Source organism: Ambystoma mexicanum, chromosome 11, assembly GCF_040938575.1.
Source record: "Ambystoma mexicanum isolate Mex_15411 chromosome 11, UKY_AmexF1_1, whole genome shotgun sequence".
Classification (NCBI taxonomy): Eukaryota; Metazoa; Chordata; class Amphibia; order Caudata; family Ambystomatidae; genus Ambystoma; species Ambystoma mexicanum.
This window is the reverse complement of record NC_090934.1, coordinates 1,272,797,935-1,272,817,157: the sequence shown is the minus strand read 5'-3', so window position 1 is coordinate 1,272,817,157 and position 19,223 is coordinate 1,272,797,935. Positions and strand designations below refer to the sequence as shown.

General features: G+C 46.0%; 1 protein-coding gene across 1 annotated transcript in view; it reads left to right on the top strand.

Annotated features, from left to right (window-relative positions):
* Positions 1-19,223, top strand: part of TSPAN3 (tetraspanin 3) — a 102,485-nt gene that overhangs the window by 49,821 nt on the left and 33,441 nt on the right. The window contains exon 6 of the mRNA XM_069624740.1: positions 2,971-3,054. Within this exon, the coding sequence (XP_069480841.1) occupies positions 2,971-3,054 (84 nt within the window). The remainder of the gene's footprint in view (positions 1-2,970; positions 3,055-19,223) is intronic.

The following is a 19,223-nucleotide window of genomic DNA, read 5'->3' as shown; positions in this document are numbered from 1 at the left end:
TTTTTTTTTTATTATAAAAGAATGTTGGATTACATTTCTGTATGAAAATGCCATTCAATATCTTTCTCCTGCTATAACTAAGCCGTCATTGTAAGAGCTGTAACTGTATATCTGCCATTTCCAGGATTTTGATTAAAAAAAAAAAAAAACGGCATGTTTTGATGACATTGAATGCATTTAAAAAGACCCAATTGTTAGCTGTGAAATTTTGAGCAATAGCACGCGAGTTTTGTAGAAAATATTTGCATGGTCACCCTCGGTAGCATGAATGAATTGTACAGTAGAGATGTAACTTGAAAACCTAGAACTCGTAAATGGCAGACTGCATTCTATGGCTGATGGATGGCCTCACGAGCCTGGGACCTTCAGAAGTGTGTTTTTTTTTTTTTTTTTTTTTTTTTTTTTTTCTTTCTTCTGGATGTTGTGGCAATTTTGTGCCACGTATGAAGCCAAAACTATTTGCAAATGGGCCGGGAGGATAGCTCAGGGGCAACCTGTTTGCCTTGGATGCAAGACAACGCATAGCAACACCGGTTCGAATCCAGGTCTCGCGCTTCAAAACGGATCTCTGATTATAGCGGTAGAAAGGAGCTGGGATGTAAATGGCGGTACCCAGCCTGTGGGTGTACCGGATTGTGGTGATGCTCTGCCTGGCTCTAGTGATCAGAAAGGCAGTGACTGAAGAGGCCAGGTGCCTCCTTCCACAAGTGCATGATGGTCCCGCAGGAGGAATGGGGATCCTCGGGTCACCTACCCTTAGAGCATGGCTGGGCACAATCGCAACACCACCACACCTTTCCCAATCTAGATAACCAAAATCCACCTGTCCATTTAACAACATTTGTCATTCACCTGGCGTTGGTAGCGGGGGAGGGGGGGCGGGAGTTTATTAGGAACCAGGTAGCATTTGTATTAGTTGAAAATGGTATTATCAAACAGTTCTGCCTCATTCATAGGCATTAGCCAGGCACTGCAAATATATGCCCAGGTGCTTCTTGCACTATATATTTTTTTACCCCTGGATGCTATCTACCTACTGCATCTCGTGGGAACCAACCCACTACTCTATACCAATGATACTCGGAAGTCCTGCACACTCGGCACGTTAATTGGGCATACTCAACCGGATATTTAGGCTCATGTATATATTCGGTTTAAAGCACTTCTATGATCGCATATTTTCTAATCCTGATGGAAGTGCATGTTTTTTTAAACCTATTTTTATTGGCATTTTTGCAACCATCCACCCCCCCCCCCCCCCCCCCTTGGTTTGCGCAGTGTATTGTCCAAAATAATCCTGTAAATGTTCTTATGCCCCCTCAGTTCTAGGGTGCCCGGTCCTGTTTGCACCTGGGTTCACCTCGAGTCCAGTATTTTATGGTTTTGTGGGCACCATTGTTGCATGTATTCACTTTTTAGGTTGTAACACCTCTCCCCAGTCGGTATGTGATCCACTACGTCCCTCTGTCACAGTGGGAGGATTTTTTTTTCTTCCCTCCAGGTATTTGCGATCACCAGCCATGCAGTTATCAGAATTGTCATCAGGGCTCTCATTTGGGGTTTCGAGATTGTAGTTCCGGATCAAACGGTCCACATGTTCTCACCAAGGGATAGACCTTCAGTTCTGGTATCATACTGGTTAACTGATACTTCACCTCCTCCCAGAATTTCTTCATCTTGGGGCAGACCCCCCCCCACCTACAGCGTTCCTGGGGAAACTGTCATACATTTTGTGTAGTTTACTTGGTGTAGTGCCATTGTAGAATCTTATACCAGGCCTCTCGTAATTGTATGGACCTGGTCAGCTTCGGGATGTTCCTCCATAACCCTTCCCAATGTTCTGTGGGATATCCATTCCTGTTTCCTCCCATGCAACCTGGTATGGCCATTCCTCACAAGCTGAGCATTCCAGAAGAATCGTACTCGAGATTAAGTGTTTGCCATCAGAATATTTGGAGATATATATTTCGAATTTAGTCAACTGTCTGGTTGCGGCACACCGTATCCCTGGCTGTCTTTACCAGTGTCTCAGCTGTATATATTCATATATGCCTGTTTCTTTCACTCCTATATGGGCTTTGCACTTTTAAAATGTTACCTCTCCTTCCCACACCATGTCGCTATCTTACTGCACCCCTGCTTCCGCCATTGAATACATTTTGCCTTGTCTATGCCTTGGCGAAGCTTGGATTTCCGACCAAGGAGGGAAGGGCAGGATGAGAGGTGACCCTTATTTAGCTATCGATCCCAAATGTCACAAGTTGTTCGGAGGACCACACTACTTTTCACGCTTGGGGTGCCTATCTTTCCCTGGTAGCCATAATGACCGAGCCAGTGGGCAAGCCACCACTGCGCTATCCATCCTGACCCAGACTTTTACTATGTTTTTGTTAATCTATCCCCAAGGATCACGTATATGTTGTGGCGTCTTAGTTCAGAAACGTAATGGGCCGATATGAGCCGCAACTTGTTGGGTCTTTATTCGGTTTCCAGAAGAGGATTTTCCCCCTTGCTGCCGACATGGAATTGCATGTTTTAACATCGCATTGATGGACAGATTGGGTGACCATTCATGGCCATGCAGTCTACGTTGTTGCTTATGTTATGTTTGAATACAATATTTTTTCCCTTTACTAACCCAAATGCGTTCTATTGATGTGCAATAAGCAATGTCAATAATATAGCAAGTGAACTGATGAGCTTTATATTCTAACACTATATTATAGAGCGCCTGCATTGGGGTGCGGGGGGACCTGTTTGTATTTTGACCATACCATACAATACATGAGCATGTTTAGAGCAAACCTTATGTACTTTTGAGTTATGCTGGTTGAAGTTGTCACATCTTACCTGTGCCAATAAATTGAAGGCAATATGCTAAATCACAGAGTAGAATGTAAAAGCTTTTCTAAAACTGTAAATAACTAAAGGAAAACACTTGCATGAATGTTGCCAAATCCTTCATTTCAGGGATGTGAAGCGCTAGTTGTGAAAAAGCTCCAGGAGATCATGATGTACGTTATTTGGGCCGCACTGGCATTTGCTGCAATTCAGGTAAGCTTTGGCTGTGTTTGCCATTTTACCACTATATGCATTTTGTGACTTTAACTCAAATGATCTTGTAGAGAGGTATATTGTGTATATCACATTATGTAATGTGAGAGTAGACGCATGCTTTTGACCTAGGAGCTCCGGACATATCTTCGTTTCCCAGAGTGAAATCCTAGAATAATTTCCTGTGAAGGGTGTTAGGAGAGGGTGGGCTGGTATGGAATGGTAGGGTGGATTGAGAAGCCCTTCTGCATTGGGTATCTGGAATCTCTGAACAGGGGCATAAACAACATTTCACAGAATTATTGCCAGATAATCCTATTTCGTACAAGAATCTGCCTTCCTCGAACCTTGGGTTGTAATGGTCTGAACATTGCATGTTTGTATCTTCCGGAGGACGAAATGATTTCACAGGTATCTGAAGAGTCTGCCCAATGAGCAGGTGGTCCATTTTGATTGTCTTGCCCGTTTTTGCGGAAGTAAAGTCTATAAGATGGCTCGGTTTAGCTGCAGGTTCTGTGTGACACTTTAAAAATGTGTATATTAGATGACTGATGGCTCATAGATCCACTGTAGCAAAATGAACTGTTGCATCATGGTTCCATGGAGTCAATGCTGTCACCTGAAGCGTACTATCAGAACTCACATGGAACTAGCAAAGTATTAAGTCTCCAATTGACGGATGCCATAGGGATGTTTGGGCACGCACATTTTCCCCTTCCTTGAAGCTTTTAAGGGTTGTTTGATTCTTCTCCGCTTCTGTGTCCTGGGTACAACAGTCTAACCACAAGTAGGCAGCAGGATTTACTCTTGCTCTTCTGACCCTCCTTGTGCAAAACATGGTACAATAATGCAGTACATTTGTTAGAATACGTAATAGGGGAATGTCCACACAATATATTACTGGAAATATTTACCTTTACTGTGCAGGAACAGATTTACAAGTAGGTTACGTTCTAAAGTGGTTAGTTCAAGTGTTCAAGTTATGACATGTCAATTTAGGTTCACCAGAAGAGATCTTAGTCAACTCTAGTCTCTGGGCAACAAGGCTGACCAAGTGTGAAGACCAAACAGCAGTTACTTTCTAAAGGAACTAAAATGCCCCTCTTAGAGTTCATTGTAGTAGTGTCAAGATCAGAGGCCAAGTGCTTGCCAAGAAGGCCCACTTTCAGCTTCACGTCCTCAGTCATTCATAGGAAAGCAGCCACAAGCTGCCGTTTAATGCAACTATTCCAGTGAGGATATTCTAATGCTCCTTCATTAGAAGGAAGACTTTGTCACCAGAGCTTGTGCTGGCTCAGACTAAGGCTACTGGGGGTATGTTTGACCCGTTTGGTACCAGACAAAGCAGGTCTAGAAGCTTGATAGTCTGAGTACCAGGTGTCGTGGATGAATGTTACCTGATTGACCTCTGGGTTTACGAGTTACCAGGCGTCAGTCTGGTGTGTCTTGTGCTAAGCTGCTTAGGTTTTCTGTGAGCTTAGTGGCCTTGAATGCTTGCAATCTAGTTGGTCCTACTGGGTCAAACCCCACTCATGGTTTTAAGTCGGGGAATCGTCAAAAACTGCAAATGCTACTGGACTAAAGTCTGATCATTGCCAAGTGACTTCAGCAGATCTTCCACATGGTCATATTCCCTTCAAGGTTGCCTCTGTGCTTCGGGACTTGTCAGTGATTGACAAAGGTTTAAGTGTAGATGCTCCATCAGAATATTGGAACCTGATGCGTCCTCTGCTTCCATTCAAAATCTTTGCCTCCATTCAAACTTTTGGTGGCCACCAAATCCATCCTAGTCCAACATTTCCAGGTTTTGTTTCCTGGTTCAAAAGATCTATTCTCCACCATTGTATCCAGACATCCTTTTCAAATACTTGCCACATCTGTCTTTGGCTGCCAATGCCTTTGTCCGAGACATCCTAGACTTTCTAAATTGGGGGGGGGGGGGGGGGGGGACTTGCAGCTCTCCAAAAGCTTTGGGCAATGACCTGTGTAACCTCACCATTGTCCATGCTGGTTAGGGCTCTAGGAGTTGCGGTCCAAAACATCTGGGAACAAGATTGTATCACATAGCAGCTCCTTACGAGGGAGCAGATATTCCTAATTTGCTGGGACATGGATGGCCACCTTGCCGAGTCTTCTGCCACTGATTTTTGGGACATGCTCAATTTCACTGGGCTATGGGCTTGTCCTGGAACATGCACCTTTCGTGCACTCTTTCCTGAGGTACTTATGGGTTACTTTCGGGGCAGAATATAGCATTGCACTTTTAGTGAAGACTTGTGTGTGGACTTTGTGTCCAAAATAATTTAGTGAATTACTTCAGAATAAGCAAAAAGATTATGGGGCCAATGTCACAACTTTCCCCTTAACATGGTGGTAGCCCTGTTGGTCAAGATTGGCTGGCATTCAGTGCCTTTTAACAATCGAAGTTGCTTTTCAATATTTGTTTTTTGGAATCCTATATGTTGCTATGTGGCCACTTAAAAGCACCAATCTGCCTTGTGGTTGCTGCAAAGGTGGAGGTTCGGGTTTCTAGCTGGTTGGACACCTTGATGGACTTGTTGACCAATAGTTGATTTCATCTGGTATTAAAGTGGAGAAACCAGCTTGGTGTCTGATTTGATGTAGCCACTGTGTTCCTCTGCTGTGGTGGCAAGGGCCTGGAGCAAAGACATTGCTTCCAAAAACTAGAAGAACTAGACCTAAGGTGATTCATCCATTAGACATGTGGTAGTATAAACATCTTGAGGTAAGTCATACATGTCAAAGCGCCACCCAGTAGCCATCTCCAGAAGCGAACATCCAGTTGAGCCACATGAGCAAAGCATTGTTGTAACTGGCTTCAATACAAGCTTTTTGCTCAAGAACATTTAGTTTCATAGGGCAAGACTATTTTTTTTTAATTATTTTTTTTTAAATAGATGGCCTTTGTCATCCCAATACAAGCCACTCTCGGATGCAGACAATCTCACACCCAGTTAAACCTTCTTAGAGATCATCTGTACATTATAATCTGACATTCTTGTGGTTGGAGCATTGGGCATGTTTGGTGAACACCAGCAAAATTATGGTTGGTTTTTAAAGGCAAATGCTCAAGTGTGGCACTGTTTGCCTCTGCCGCAAGAGATCATACCGTCTAAGGCATGGGTTTACGTTGGATTGGGGGTAGTTCTGGGAAATCTTAGTTATGTGGTTAGTCGGGTGGTGGCTTTCTTTTGCATATAAATGGTTCCAGTGTCTACTATATTTTACCTAGCCAGATAATCAAGTGTTGTACTCTACTCTCCTGCTTTCCCTCCTTTCCAACGGGTTGAAATGGCATGAGCATAATCTTCTCCAAAAGAAGGGGCTTTTAGATTCTTTTTTATTGGCTCTTGGTATGCACGCATACCTCTGCGTGTGGCCCCACCACACTAATGCACCATGTCCGACACTTCCCAGTTTGTTTTTCCACCTATGCAGTTGGATGTGGCAAGAGCTTCTGTGACCCTCCATTTAAAAATAAAAATAAAATAAGGGTCACAGCACTTGCTTTCGGGCACCCTCCCTAACTAGACTATTGAGTCTGCTCCCCCCACCCCTTCACACTTGTTGACCCTTACTCCGTCCCCCAGCGCACTTGCCCCAATGGGCTCCCCTTAGTACTAACCAAGCCTCTGGGGGGACCCCTCCTTCCTGCATTCACCCCCGCACATCTCCCCCTGACCTGCCCCTACCAACCCCTCCACTTCCTGTTTACTGCACTTGGATGATCTGAACATCAGAATGCCTAGCAGGACAGTTTGTTTATCCTCCACTGTTCCTCCCTCCCACTTAGTCTTGTAGTGCGCATGGAAACACTTTCTGCTGTGCATATATATATATATATATATATATATATATATATATATATATATATATATATATATATATATATATATATATATATATATATATATATATATATATATATATATATATATATATATATATATATATAATTTTCAGTCTCTGAATCAGAAACACGAATAGGTTCGGAGGGAGAGTTACACTTAGGATGCGAGGAATGCTTATGTTCATTGTCAGATGCCTATGCCAAATGTAGTCTGATCCTTCCCCTTATGGATATCTGCAGAGGATTTACTGGTACAGGGGTACCTGGCTCAGACACTGCCATTGCAGAGTTAGTGTTGCTGGAAGTCTTGGCCGCAGAGAGAAGGGATTACAACTCCACCTTCTTAAAGCTCTTGCGGTCATTGGAGTGATCTCTGCCTATTCAGGACGGTGATCACTCATTCCTGGATACTTCTGAACTTGTCTGGGGCAACGGTACCATAGGCCAAGCTTCATGACCTGGTTCTTATCACCTCCCCTCTTCCCCCCCCCCCCCCCCTCTCTCGCCAATCCCCCAAAGTTGTTCTTGAAAATGCATGCGCCCCGAGTGATCTCCTGAACGGGCGCTGGAAGGTACCTTAAATTAGAGTCCGCAGCCTTGATGTCGGTACCGAAAGGTGATTCCAAATTAAGATACCACACCCAGTTCAGAATCCCTTGTACCAATAGGATGCAAAGTCTTCCATCCTTCCAAGTCCAGAGTGGATTTGGTACCAGATCCTTCAGCATTGCGACAAAGCGCTTTCTCGGCCCCAAAGTTTTATTCCCACATTGAGCTGACAGAACTCACTGTTTACAAGTTCCCGAGACAGCTGACTGGCTCTTTGACGGTCCGCCGCTGAGAAGTACTTGCAGCATTCAAAGCATTGCTTGAACCTGGTGATATACCTTTCAGCTGGGAGACAGCAGAACATCACTTTTTTTATAGACGGACTGTTCGAGGGAGGGCCTGGCCCCTGTTATGACTGAAAGTACCAGGCAGCTAGTTGAAGCAGCGGGGGGAGAAAAGCAAGGTCTTGAGACGTTTGCAGAACGTAAAGTTCGGCTCAAGTCGGAGAGGGGTAGGAACGCCATTCCAGAGGGAGTCTCCGTCCAAAGAAAGATCTAATCCTACCCCCCGCCCCCCTCCACGCCCCCCACGCTCTGCTTGGACTAGCGTATGACCTGCAGAGAGCTAGAATACTGAAGGACTCTAGTATGGATGTATTTTGGGAGAAACAGTTGGATGTAGTGCAGTCCCAGGCCCCAGAAAACTTCTGGATGATGCAGATGGTCTTGCATTTGATCTCTGCAGCCATCCGGAGCCACTGGAGAGATTGATGGGGCTGGAGAGATGTGGTCCCTGGGTTTGATGCCAAGGATAAGTCTTGCTGTCCTATTCTGAATTAGTTGAAGAGGGCGGAGGGAGGAAAGAGGCAGATTTAGGAAGAGGCTGTTGCAGTAGTCCTACCCTTGAGACACTGAGCGTCTGGGGGAAAGCTGAGGAAAGGGAGAACGCCTCTGAGGATGTGAAGCTGAAAGTGGGCCTTCTTGGCAAGGTCGGTGATATGAGAGTAGGAGAGAGGAGTCGAAGATGACACCCAGGTTTTTTTTTGCATCACAAGAGGGTGGGGGCCCAAGGAAGGTGGCTAGAGAGGGGTGGGGGGCAGAGTTCCAATAAGGACCTCTGGCTTACTGGCGTTAAGAAAAAAAAATATATAGTTGGCAGCCCATCATGTGTCATGATGCCTACCCCCGGGACCCAGACCATGTCCAGCAACCCCGGAAGCAGGCATCAAGTTATCCTGCTAGGGGCTATTTGGGTCAGTCCTGGCGCCATAGGCGCCTGGCTCCTAGATTAAAACTTACCTGATGCAGACCGTGCTGCAAGAGCTCCAAGCCAAAAGAGGCTTGGAAGGGACTTTTTTAAATTTTTTTTTTTTACTCGGGCGGGGCTGGGGAGGCATACTTACCTGGGACTACTTTGGAGGCTATTTAAACCACGCCCGAAGAGCAGCACACGCTTTGCGTTATTCTGCATCCAGCAGCGTAACGCTCACCGTGCGTGCAAGTCTGCATCCAGCCTTCTGCCACGCCCGCCTCGAGTTTGGAGCTCCTAGAAAAAGGGAGAAAGAAGGAGAAAAGGTTAGAACAAGAGCAATACCTTTAATCCTTACCTGAATTCCCGATCCATCGCGCCTTCGAGCTGGAAGAAAGAAGTTATTTTATGCGCGTCGCCTCGCCTGCTGCAGCGCCGCGCTGAACTCACCGGCCTTTGCAGCATCTTCACATACCACCGCATCCTCCTGCATGTTCCGCCGCACTTCCGGCACCTAAGGAGAAGACCAGAACAGCAAGGTGAGCCAAGGGAATACACAGAGGAATATTACTTACCACCCCCCTCCCCCTATAGACTTACCTGATTTTACCACCGGGGGTACTATTCCTCTTCACGGGTCGGCCCAGCTTCCACTGCATCTTCGCCGAACCCAGGCCCCTAAGGGGAAACAAAAGGACAGCAAGGTGAAACAAAGGAACTAACAAGGGGAACCCTCCAACCACAATACTTACCTGATTTTACCGCCGGAGGTATTATTCCCCAAGACTTCATACTTTCTCTCAGCGCCTGAATAAGGGAGAAAGCAACAGGTTACATATTGACATTATTTTATCGAACTGTGTTGGAAAATACAAATCCTTACCAGAATTGCGCTCAATGCAGGATGGAGAGCTCATCTTTTCAAACCATCAGGTGAGGCTATAAGAGGGGACATCAAAGGTGATCTGTGGGGAGAACAGCGGGGTGGGGGGGGGTATTTACGCTCCACTCCACGGGTGGTTAATTCCCTTTCTCCATTTGCAGAAGAATATACCTACGGGCCAAGCAAACAAAGCTAGGTGGGCCAGTCCAGTCCGTCATCTCGGCCCTCCGCGTCACATTGGTGGAGACCGCAGCTGTCCAGTTCCGATCGACGCCTCTGTGGGAGCCAGGTGAGCGTAACATTATGCCTGAACAGCAGTCTGACAATCGGGAATGAGGGAGGAAGCAGAGCAGGAAAACTTAAAGGAGAGCGCAGTGTCATCTGCATTGAGGGAAGAGGAGGAGATCAGGTGGGCAAGGTAAATGATAAAGAGCCACATCCAGAGGATGGAGCCTTGAGGGATGCCGCAAGTAGAGATTGAGGTAGAGGAGAGAAGGGCCCATTTGAAGCTGGGAGGACCTATTTGAAAGGAAAGCAGTCAACCAAACCAGATCCCGGTTCGTGATGCCCAGAGTAGCGCAAGGTCGATGTGGCATCATTGACAGTGTTGAAGGCAGAGGACAGATCAAGGAGGATAAGAACAGGAGGAACTTTTGAGTCAAGGTTTGAGATAGTCTTCACAGGTATTCAGGAGAGCAGTTTGTTGCCGCTGGCTGGTTTCTAGCCAGATCGATGATCGGGGAGACAGATAACCGATTCAGTGTGATGGATTAGTTGAGATGACCAACATCTGCAAGAGTTTGCCCAAGAAGTGGGTGATGGAGATAGGGCGGTAGTTAGCCTGGCGGGAAGGGTCCCCAGATGGCTTTTCCTTTAGAGGGGTGTGCGCGAGGTAGTGCTTGAGTTAATTGTCAAAAGAGTGATTGCAGAACTCTGCCTAAAAGGGAGCGAGGGTGGCAATATTGTCCTTGATGGTTATAGAGGAGCAGGTAAGCACCTGTTTGGAGGAGTCCTTCATAGAGCAGACCAATTTGGTAACCTCATCAGGTGCTAAGGATGAGAGTAGGAGGGGTGTAGAGGGGGGAGGGGCAAGGGAGGCATAAGTGCAGGTGTGGGAAGGAAAGGTGTAGAGGAAAGTGAGCACAGGATGTCCTGGGTTTTGGCTGTGAAGTGGGAGGCCAAAGGCATGCAGTGGGTCTGGGAAGGAAGAGAAATGGTCTGTAGTAGGATTGGCAAGTTCCTTGCAGATTTTTAAAGGTTCAGCTGTGTTGGCCCCTGAGATGCGTGCTTGAATTTGGGTCACATTCGTGGACCGGATGGGGGAGTCTGTAATGCTTTTGGAGCAGACAACGGGCCAGTTTGTCAGAGTATATGCGAGAAGCCAACCAGTTCCGCAACTCTGCATTTGCTGTTCAACAAGGCTAGGTCAGGAATCCTACCAACTGTTGGACTTCGTGGCAGGCTTCATGCGAATCCTCATTCCAGGGGCAAGGATGTCAAGGGTGTTGGAGATGGAGAGGTGATGGTTAACAAGGACAGAGTCAGAATGGGAGCCAAAAGCAGTTGTGAAGGGAGGGGGCGGGGGCAGGATAAAAGGCGGCAAAGCCGGCTACTGACCCACGCTTCATCCAGTCGGATGACCGGGAAGGAGGCTAGCAATGCAGGCAGAGGCTTAGTCTGGGATCCCAGGAGCTTCAGATGAGAGAATGATCAGACTGAAAGAGGTGTACAGAGAGGGTTGCAGAGAGGTCATTTGAGATGACCTAGGTACCACGAGCTGTGGAACGGACAAGACACAACTAATCACCACACAAACGGAAGTATGGACACTAGCAGCTGCGCTAGTCATGTGGGGGGGTGAGGAGCATGCAAAGTTATTAAGGGAGCGGGTGGAGGGGACAGCGAAATCCTCAAACGGCCTCGAATGGAGAAAAAAAAAACGAGCACGTACCTCCTGAGGCACAGGGTGTACCAGCATCCCGTCGTGTAAGATTACACGAGCCCAACCGGCTCAATCCAGGATAGAGATGCCAACTAACCAATACCACTAACAACTTCCTTCTCTGCATACACCTCTCAAACTCCAAACCAAACACAACCACTAACCTCCAGCACAGCAAACCGCACAAACTTCACTACACTGCAACAACAAAACAAAAACACACAGACTCGCACATCAGCACACGACGACTACCGGCCGCATACACCCCAGGCCCAGCCGACGGAACCACCGGGCTGAGGCTGCCAACAGCACATCACTGCAATCTTGCACTTTTCCTGCCTCCACCCACTAACCCACCCCTCCCTCCCTCTTTCAGAGCCGCCAGAGCGCCAGGGGACCACTCCGGTGGTGATAGTGCGCGGTACAAATGACCTTTAACATTAACATTAACATGAGTGCATCCAGATTGTGCCTGGCTGAGTGAGTCGGACCAGAGAGAATGGTAGTGAGGGGGAAATATTCAGAGGTTGCAGAAGGGTGGGATTTATCAAGAGTCCGGATGAACATTGAAGTCTCTGTGGATGAGAAGCTTGGAGGTAGAGGTCGGGAGAGAAGAGGTGAGGTTGGTCCACTCGGATAGGAAGAGAGACCGGCCGAGGGGTCCTGTAGATGGTAGTGTGTGATAGACTGGGTAGGAGAGATGCAAAGCTTGCAGACACTTCATTCAAAGGAGTAGTAGGATTGAATGGGTATGATGGAGGCATGGTTGCCACCTTTAAAGGATTTCCAAGGAGGGGTACAGGGAGGAGGTATCGTCGACTGAGGGGGCGAGGAGGAAGGTGGGGTGGAAGAAGGTGGAGTGGCGGGGAAGTTAATGTGATGGAAGGCCATTCAAGTAAACCTGGATGATGGGGGGCGGTGAGGGGGGGGGGGTGAAGTGTGCCAAGAGCACTTTCCATCTGGTTCCACCGTTAATGGGTGAAGTAGAGAAGGGTGGAGGGTGGGGGGGGACGAAAACCATATGGTGAGTCCATAGGTCAAAAGAGGGAACGACAAAGCGAATGTCAGTGATGGTCTGCCTGGAGAGGTCATTAACATGGATGTCAGCGATGGGCAGACCTGGGTTTGAGACTAGAAGACCCTTAAACCTTTTCCTTCCAGGCTTTGAAAGAGGATAGGTAATATATTAGCAGTTTTAATAGATGGGGTAGATGGGAGAGCACCTTGGGGGCGGGGGTCAGAAGGATGCGCAGGGAAGGGAGAGACGGAGAACTGCACAGTGCAATTTCAACCTGCATGAGAGATGTCAGCATTTAAAATAAACGGGTTTTAAATGAACAAAGATTGGGGTTTCAAACGCAGGGAAAATGTAGCAATACAGCACAGGCAGCTGATAATTTAACACACCTAGCGTTTGATTTAACAAGATGAAGCATTTGAATAACGCCAGCAGGTTTAAAAATACAACTAGATTGAGAATTTGGGAAATGGTAGTGAAACCACATTTAAATAGAACACAACAATTCAGACGATGCAGGAGAAACTGAAAATGGTTTTCAGAATAGGTGAAGAGGTCTCTAAGGTAAAATCCGATTGGTGGCGGAGCGACACGCTGGTGAAACTTGCTTCAGACCAGTATGCAACAATGAGGGCAGCACCACAGCAGTAAGAAGAGCAAGCGAAAGTCAGCAACACCGGCAGGCAAAAACGTGCCTTAATGTCAGTGGCGAGATGCAACTTTGTGAAACAGATGGGAGGTAATTTATAGGCAGCAGTGCAGGGATGGAACGCCAAGGATAGAAGTCCGGCGGTGGCAGCAAAGTGCAATGCTGGATGGAGCGTTCAGAGAGGCTGCGGCTGAGAAGGTGGGGATGTAAGTGAGGCACAAGGAGAATGAAGTTTGGTCGGGCTGCCAGGGATCTGAAAACCCTGGAGACCTTTAAATGATGCCCTTGGATGGGGACAGGCATTCGCTTGCTGGCTCCCAGGCCAACAGGCTTTGTTCTAGGCGAGGACTAATCTGCTGGGCTTCAGGCAGTGGAGGTCTAATAGTTGGGCGGTGGATGGCATGGCGGCCATAATGGAATAAGCCTCACCGGGCCCAGTCAGTGGAGGGGGTTCCATGCGGTTCAGAGCTGGGGCAGCTTATGTCAGCCCAGTTGGTGAAGTAATAAGGAACGTTTTGGTACTCCAGTCTGGGAGGAGTTTCCCTCTCTGCCTTTTTTTGCCAGAGCATGGGACCCCAGCCTTCAGGGCCGATTTTTGCCTTGTAGTTTTGAATGTGAACACTGTTGCATTTTGTATCCCCTTCTTAGACAAGAGCTGAATTATCAACTTTGGTTGATGCTTCTAGATGTCTTAAGGATTCTTTGGGGGAAAAAAGCGGTTCTTGGGCCACCTGCCCCAACTTCAGATTTTATTGACTCAATAACTTCTGCAATGACGTTCATGTCGGTTGAGTGCTTGGATGACTTGGCAAACAAAACAATTTCATAGAACCAACTCCGGTACCTGAAAGTTACCAGTGTACTCTGCTCCCCGCAAAGAAACTCAGATGAAATTCTTACTTTGGAAGATGCAGACGAAACCAACTGTTCAATGGGTGATGGCAAAAGCTATGCAGAAATTGCCTCCCAAGAAGCCTGCACTTGGCTTTTTCAAGATTGTATTACGCCACCCCCCCACCCCCAATCAGATTAACCTCCAGTAAAGGAACAAGGAATGAGCAATTTGTCAAAGTCTCACTCAGAATATAAAATTACCAAAATCCTCTGAACAAAGGATGAGCCCTTTATCGTTCTGGGACAATTCCCTGCACAGTCTGCGGTTGTCTGTGCATGCTTTGGTAAAGACAAAGGTCCGGTTTAGAATCTGGCTTGTTCTGTACAGCGATTCAAACTGGTGGGGAGTTCTGGGTTAAAAGGTTAATTTAAATGCCTTTTTCCTGGAGACCGATTTAATGCAGTATCTGTTCTGGCCAGATCCAACTTAGAAAACTGGGAAGCTTTAGAAAAACTTGCAGATCTGCTTCCTGCTGAGGGTCAGGAGGATTTCTTTCTTTTGGCGATCTGAAGGCAATGAAGCTGCTTTGCAACAATTGCTGATGAAGACATTTACTGACACCACTTGAACTCTTTGAGGAGTCATGCCCATCTCAAAACCTTCTCTCGATGCTGATATCCAAGAGGAGGTGTTTTATTAGCTGAGTTTGTGAATGAACAAATTCTTGGTTAGCAAACAAACCTATTGCAATTCTGTACTAGTAAGGTGACCGGAGGAGGACAAGGAACAGCGGTGGAATAACAGTAAGTGAAAGGAACATAAGGATGTGTGAGGAAAGACAGTGGGGCTTCGGTGTCAAGAACAACCCCTTTTTTTGATGTAACAAACAATAGCATGGGGCTGAGGGCAGGATGGCCCTTAGAGCCCTTGAACAGTGTTTTCAGAGTTGGTGTTCTTGTGCCAAAGCTGGGAAGAGGGGAACTGATGAGCCCAACTGGAGTGCTGCACATGCATTGCCCTTCTCCTGTTTGATCCTTCATTGCGATTCCTGATTTTAGAAGTTCCTGTTCGAGTCCCCTGCAAGGCATAAATTAGATTTCAAAAATTGATTAGCAGATGTTGCTAAACAGACCCATTTGATTAGCAATTTTGTACTAATAATGTTAATGGCACCAGAAGTTAATTAGTACCAAAGACTTGAAATGAGCGACAATGCAGCATTTTTGCATACTGCTGAAATAAGACATTGAGAGGTGTTTGGCACACTGCTGCCACCCAGAGGCAAGCCATGTATAGTGAACTGTTGTTTGACCTTTACTGCAAAGTAAGTTTCAAACAGCTCTTGTAAATGCTACTCGCCCTTCATAAAATCTACTGGACTATGCGAGTGGGCGTAAAGACTTTGCGAGCCATAGATGAGTGTCTGTAAAATGTAAAAGGTTAGCTGCATGAATGGACACAAATAGATGTGATAAAAGGCTCTGAAAACAGTTAGGCCAGCTGTCTACTGCAGCTTGTAATATATAATACACAAAGTAAAGCAAGCTCTGGAGGCCAACTACAGTATTTGTACATCTACCGATCTACTGCAATACCAGACTGGATGGAGCTATTGATCACTACTTTGCGTAAGCATCTAGTTTGCTTTGTGTATTGATTATATAAGAGCAAAGAAAGACTAAGCAGAGTTGATCAGGCAGAGAACAGGGCAAACTAGGTGGAATATTGTAGTTTGCGTGTCATCTCACTTTCAAGGTACCTGGTATAAACTAACAGGGTGATAATTACAATGTCAATGAGTATGGGTTTGTTCATAGGTTGAGCACCAGTTGCAAGATATATGCAACCTGCAGGTTACAGAACTGGGTTTGACAGCAACAGAATGTCATCTTGTGTTCATTTTCAAAAGAGTTCACTTGTCAATATAATGCATCTTCCCCAACAAAATGAAATCTAGTTGACGCTATGGAATTTAGATACACAAACCTATACTTTACTGTGAAGCATGGAGATGATGCAGTGTTTTACAGTAGCAATACTGTAATTATGCATTATGTAACATCTTGCATTTTAGGAATGTAATTGTGTTACTGTCTCTTAAAATATATAAAGTTGACACATAGTCTTTGTCAGACGGGATATAGAAAGCTTTAAAAAAGTATTATCCTGGTTACTTCTGATTTGCAATTATTTTTTTAAACTCTTGCCTAGCACTCCCACACATGCGTCTGGCATTTAAAGAGTGGATGGGGTGATAACTGCTGCACTTTCTCTCTATTAGCACATGATGTGAACAGAGAAAAGAGGGGGAAGAGGGCACCAAGGGCAAGAAAGGAATGCTGGGCGAGCCGTCCTTTCATTGAAGAGGGCAGCTTAAATAGCTTATCTTGCTACACAAACCTACAGAATTGCATAGCACTGCTTATTTTATGCCTTGCTCTGCCCCTCATTCTGTGGAATGGAGAACCCTCCATGTGTACCCAAGTTTCTTGCATGAATCCCTTTTATTCATACCAACTATTTGTATGTATTGTAGGAGTGCAACCGCACTGCTCTTCGCATAGGGATGCTTCAGCACTGTTCTTCGTGATGGTCGTATATGTAATATGAGACTGCTGATTCACACTTAAGTGTTAGTTATACTATACCTACATGCAATTTCGTGACTGAAGGCTTGACTATGAGGGCAAGGGGTCAACAAATACTTGTTTCACAAATTGGCTTCAGCTCCTTACATCCAAAAAGACAGAGTTGAATGTGCCCCTATTGGAATCATCGAAGCAATGGGTGCTCCAGAAGTGTAGATGCAGCATAGGCCTACCAGGCATGAACGTATGATTTTATTTTTTTTTCTTCTTTTCCCCTTGCACTAGGGATATTTAAAAAAAAATGGTTATCGGCAGGAATTTCTCTGCTGCCACACCCTACCAATGCCCCTTTTCAAACAGTTACCATAACCCTGGAGTCAGATCTCTGAATAGGGAATGGGATTTTAGACCCTCCAGGATATTGTGCCATGGGATGGAATATTTTGTGGCACACTTGCATTTTTTTTTCTCTTTTGCTGCATTATTGCATACTTATTTTAATACGAAAGTAGATAGGTTTTCAGGGGAAAAAATGAGGTTGGAGTACTGTACAATAAAACCAGTGACAAGTGAATACATTTTACAAGATAGTCAAAACACTTGATGAATTTAATGGTGTTGGTAGGCCTTCTCAGGCTAAACCTTGGCAGTTGTGGATATTCCTTGGACCTACAACCAGAAGAGTCGAACTTGTACATAAATGCACTGATTGCTTTCTCTGCAAGTGACTGCCACCCAGGAAACGCAATTATTTTATATATGATTTGATGCAGAAAGAACCCATCTGTCTGCACGGCCTGGCCACCTGTAACCGCTTATGTAGGCGATCAAGCATCAAATGACAGGAAAAAGTCAGTCACTTGGGCCCGAGACACTCTTGAACTCCCTCAAGACCTTTATCGTGTGAACCCCTGATCTGGGACTTGGCTCCTCTCTAGGGATGGCAGAGTAGTCATTCCTGTTCTATTGAGATAGTGTTGTGCTGAACTGGTGTATTGTTTTTACCAGGAGGCTGACCATCACCCATGTACCTTTTGAATTTTGTGAACCTTTTCGAAAGATTTGTTAAGTAGCAACATGAGTGTTTTCTGCTTCAAGGCAGCTTGATAACCAGAGTCAAAGCTGCAGAGTCTCCAAAGCTAACGCGGAATGGTTAGTCAAGTTCATCTGCTCGTCTTCCAGATAGTCGGACCTTCATGGCCACATGTGTCCTACTGTGGAAGAGGTCTCTTGTGTACAGAACACTTGCATTTGTCTGAAACTATCTCTAACAGAACTTTAATGCAGTTTTTGTTATTGGTCTCCATGCAGTATATTCTGAAGGGTTTCCCGAAAATTTGGGGGAGATTTGCTTAGTTGCATCTGAGTCCACTAAGGCTGCATATTTGTGGAAATAGTTGGTCATAGAGCGGTTTGTCCTAATCCTTTTGAAGGCTGCACTGGAAGACTAGTGTGTTTTTTTTTTTTTTTTTTTTTTTTTTTTTTTTTTTTTTTTTTTTTTTTTGGGGGTGTGTTTTTGCTGTTGGGTTTTTAACCATTTCGGGGGTGGGGTTTTACCTCCTGCACCCCTGGCAGCTAACCCCCTCACCCCCAATTATCTGTTCTCCATCCCCCCCCCCAATATACCTGCGACTTCAGTCTTAACTGGGCTTGCCTGTCAGTCTCTACGCACTTGTGTGCAGAGGAGAGCGTAGCTTGCAGGCTGTGGTACACTGCCTTTCTTGCGCTCAATCGATTGCAGGCAAAAGACTGAATACCAGTACTGAAAGTGGCCATGCCATTGGGGGTAAAATTCCATGGGTCGCGGCAAGGTGCTGCAATAATCTTTCTGTTGCCGACAATGTAAAACATTCACGAGGAGTAGACCGAAAGCTGTTCAACTCTGCAGGATGTTTACGGAAGGACACCCTGACTGATGAGGTTCAGGATATTTGCCATGCAGGTGAAGTGAACAGAATTTTGGTAACTTTTTTTTTTTATAAAATGTTTCCTCTCTTCCCAAATAGTGGTGTGCCTTGAATCATTTTGTCTGTGTTCAAGCAAAACGTCCTGAAGGGCGCTGTCAAATATCTTGAAGTACCCTTGGAACTGCTTGTGCAGCTGTTAAATGCTTGGGAAAAGTGTCAGCAGTAGGTTTTTACAGTCCATACTTCCTGATGATTGCACCAACCACATTGGAGGTCATTACGAGGTAGGAGGTAATCGTGCTGCTAATAGCGGCATGGCTACCCCCTTACCGGGTCCGGGTTCCTTGAATGAGGAATTACTGCGCCATTCCGACCTTGGAGGGCCTGGTAATTCCTCATTCATGGAACCTATCCCCATTCGAGCCCCCATACGGCTCGATGGGGAAGGTGCTAACGGGCCCGTTAACAAAGGGCCCGTTGTTAGCACCCTGGTCTGCTCGCTGGACCCGTTAAGCTGCCTGGTTAAAAACAGGCGTCCTTAGTGGGTTCCCGCGAGCAGACTCTTAATGGGGCGATAAGGGGTTGACTGCTCCGCCACCTTTACCAGCGCAGTTAACCCCTTACCGTCTATCTTGTAATGACTCCCATTGACAATACAGCACCCCTTCGCATCAGCGGT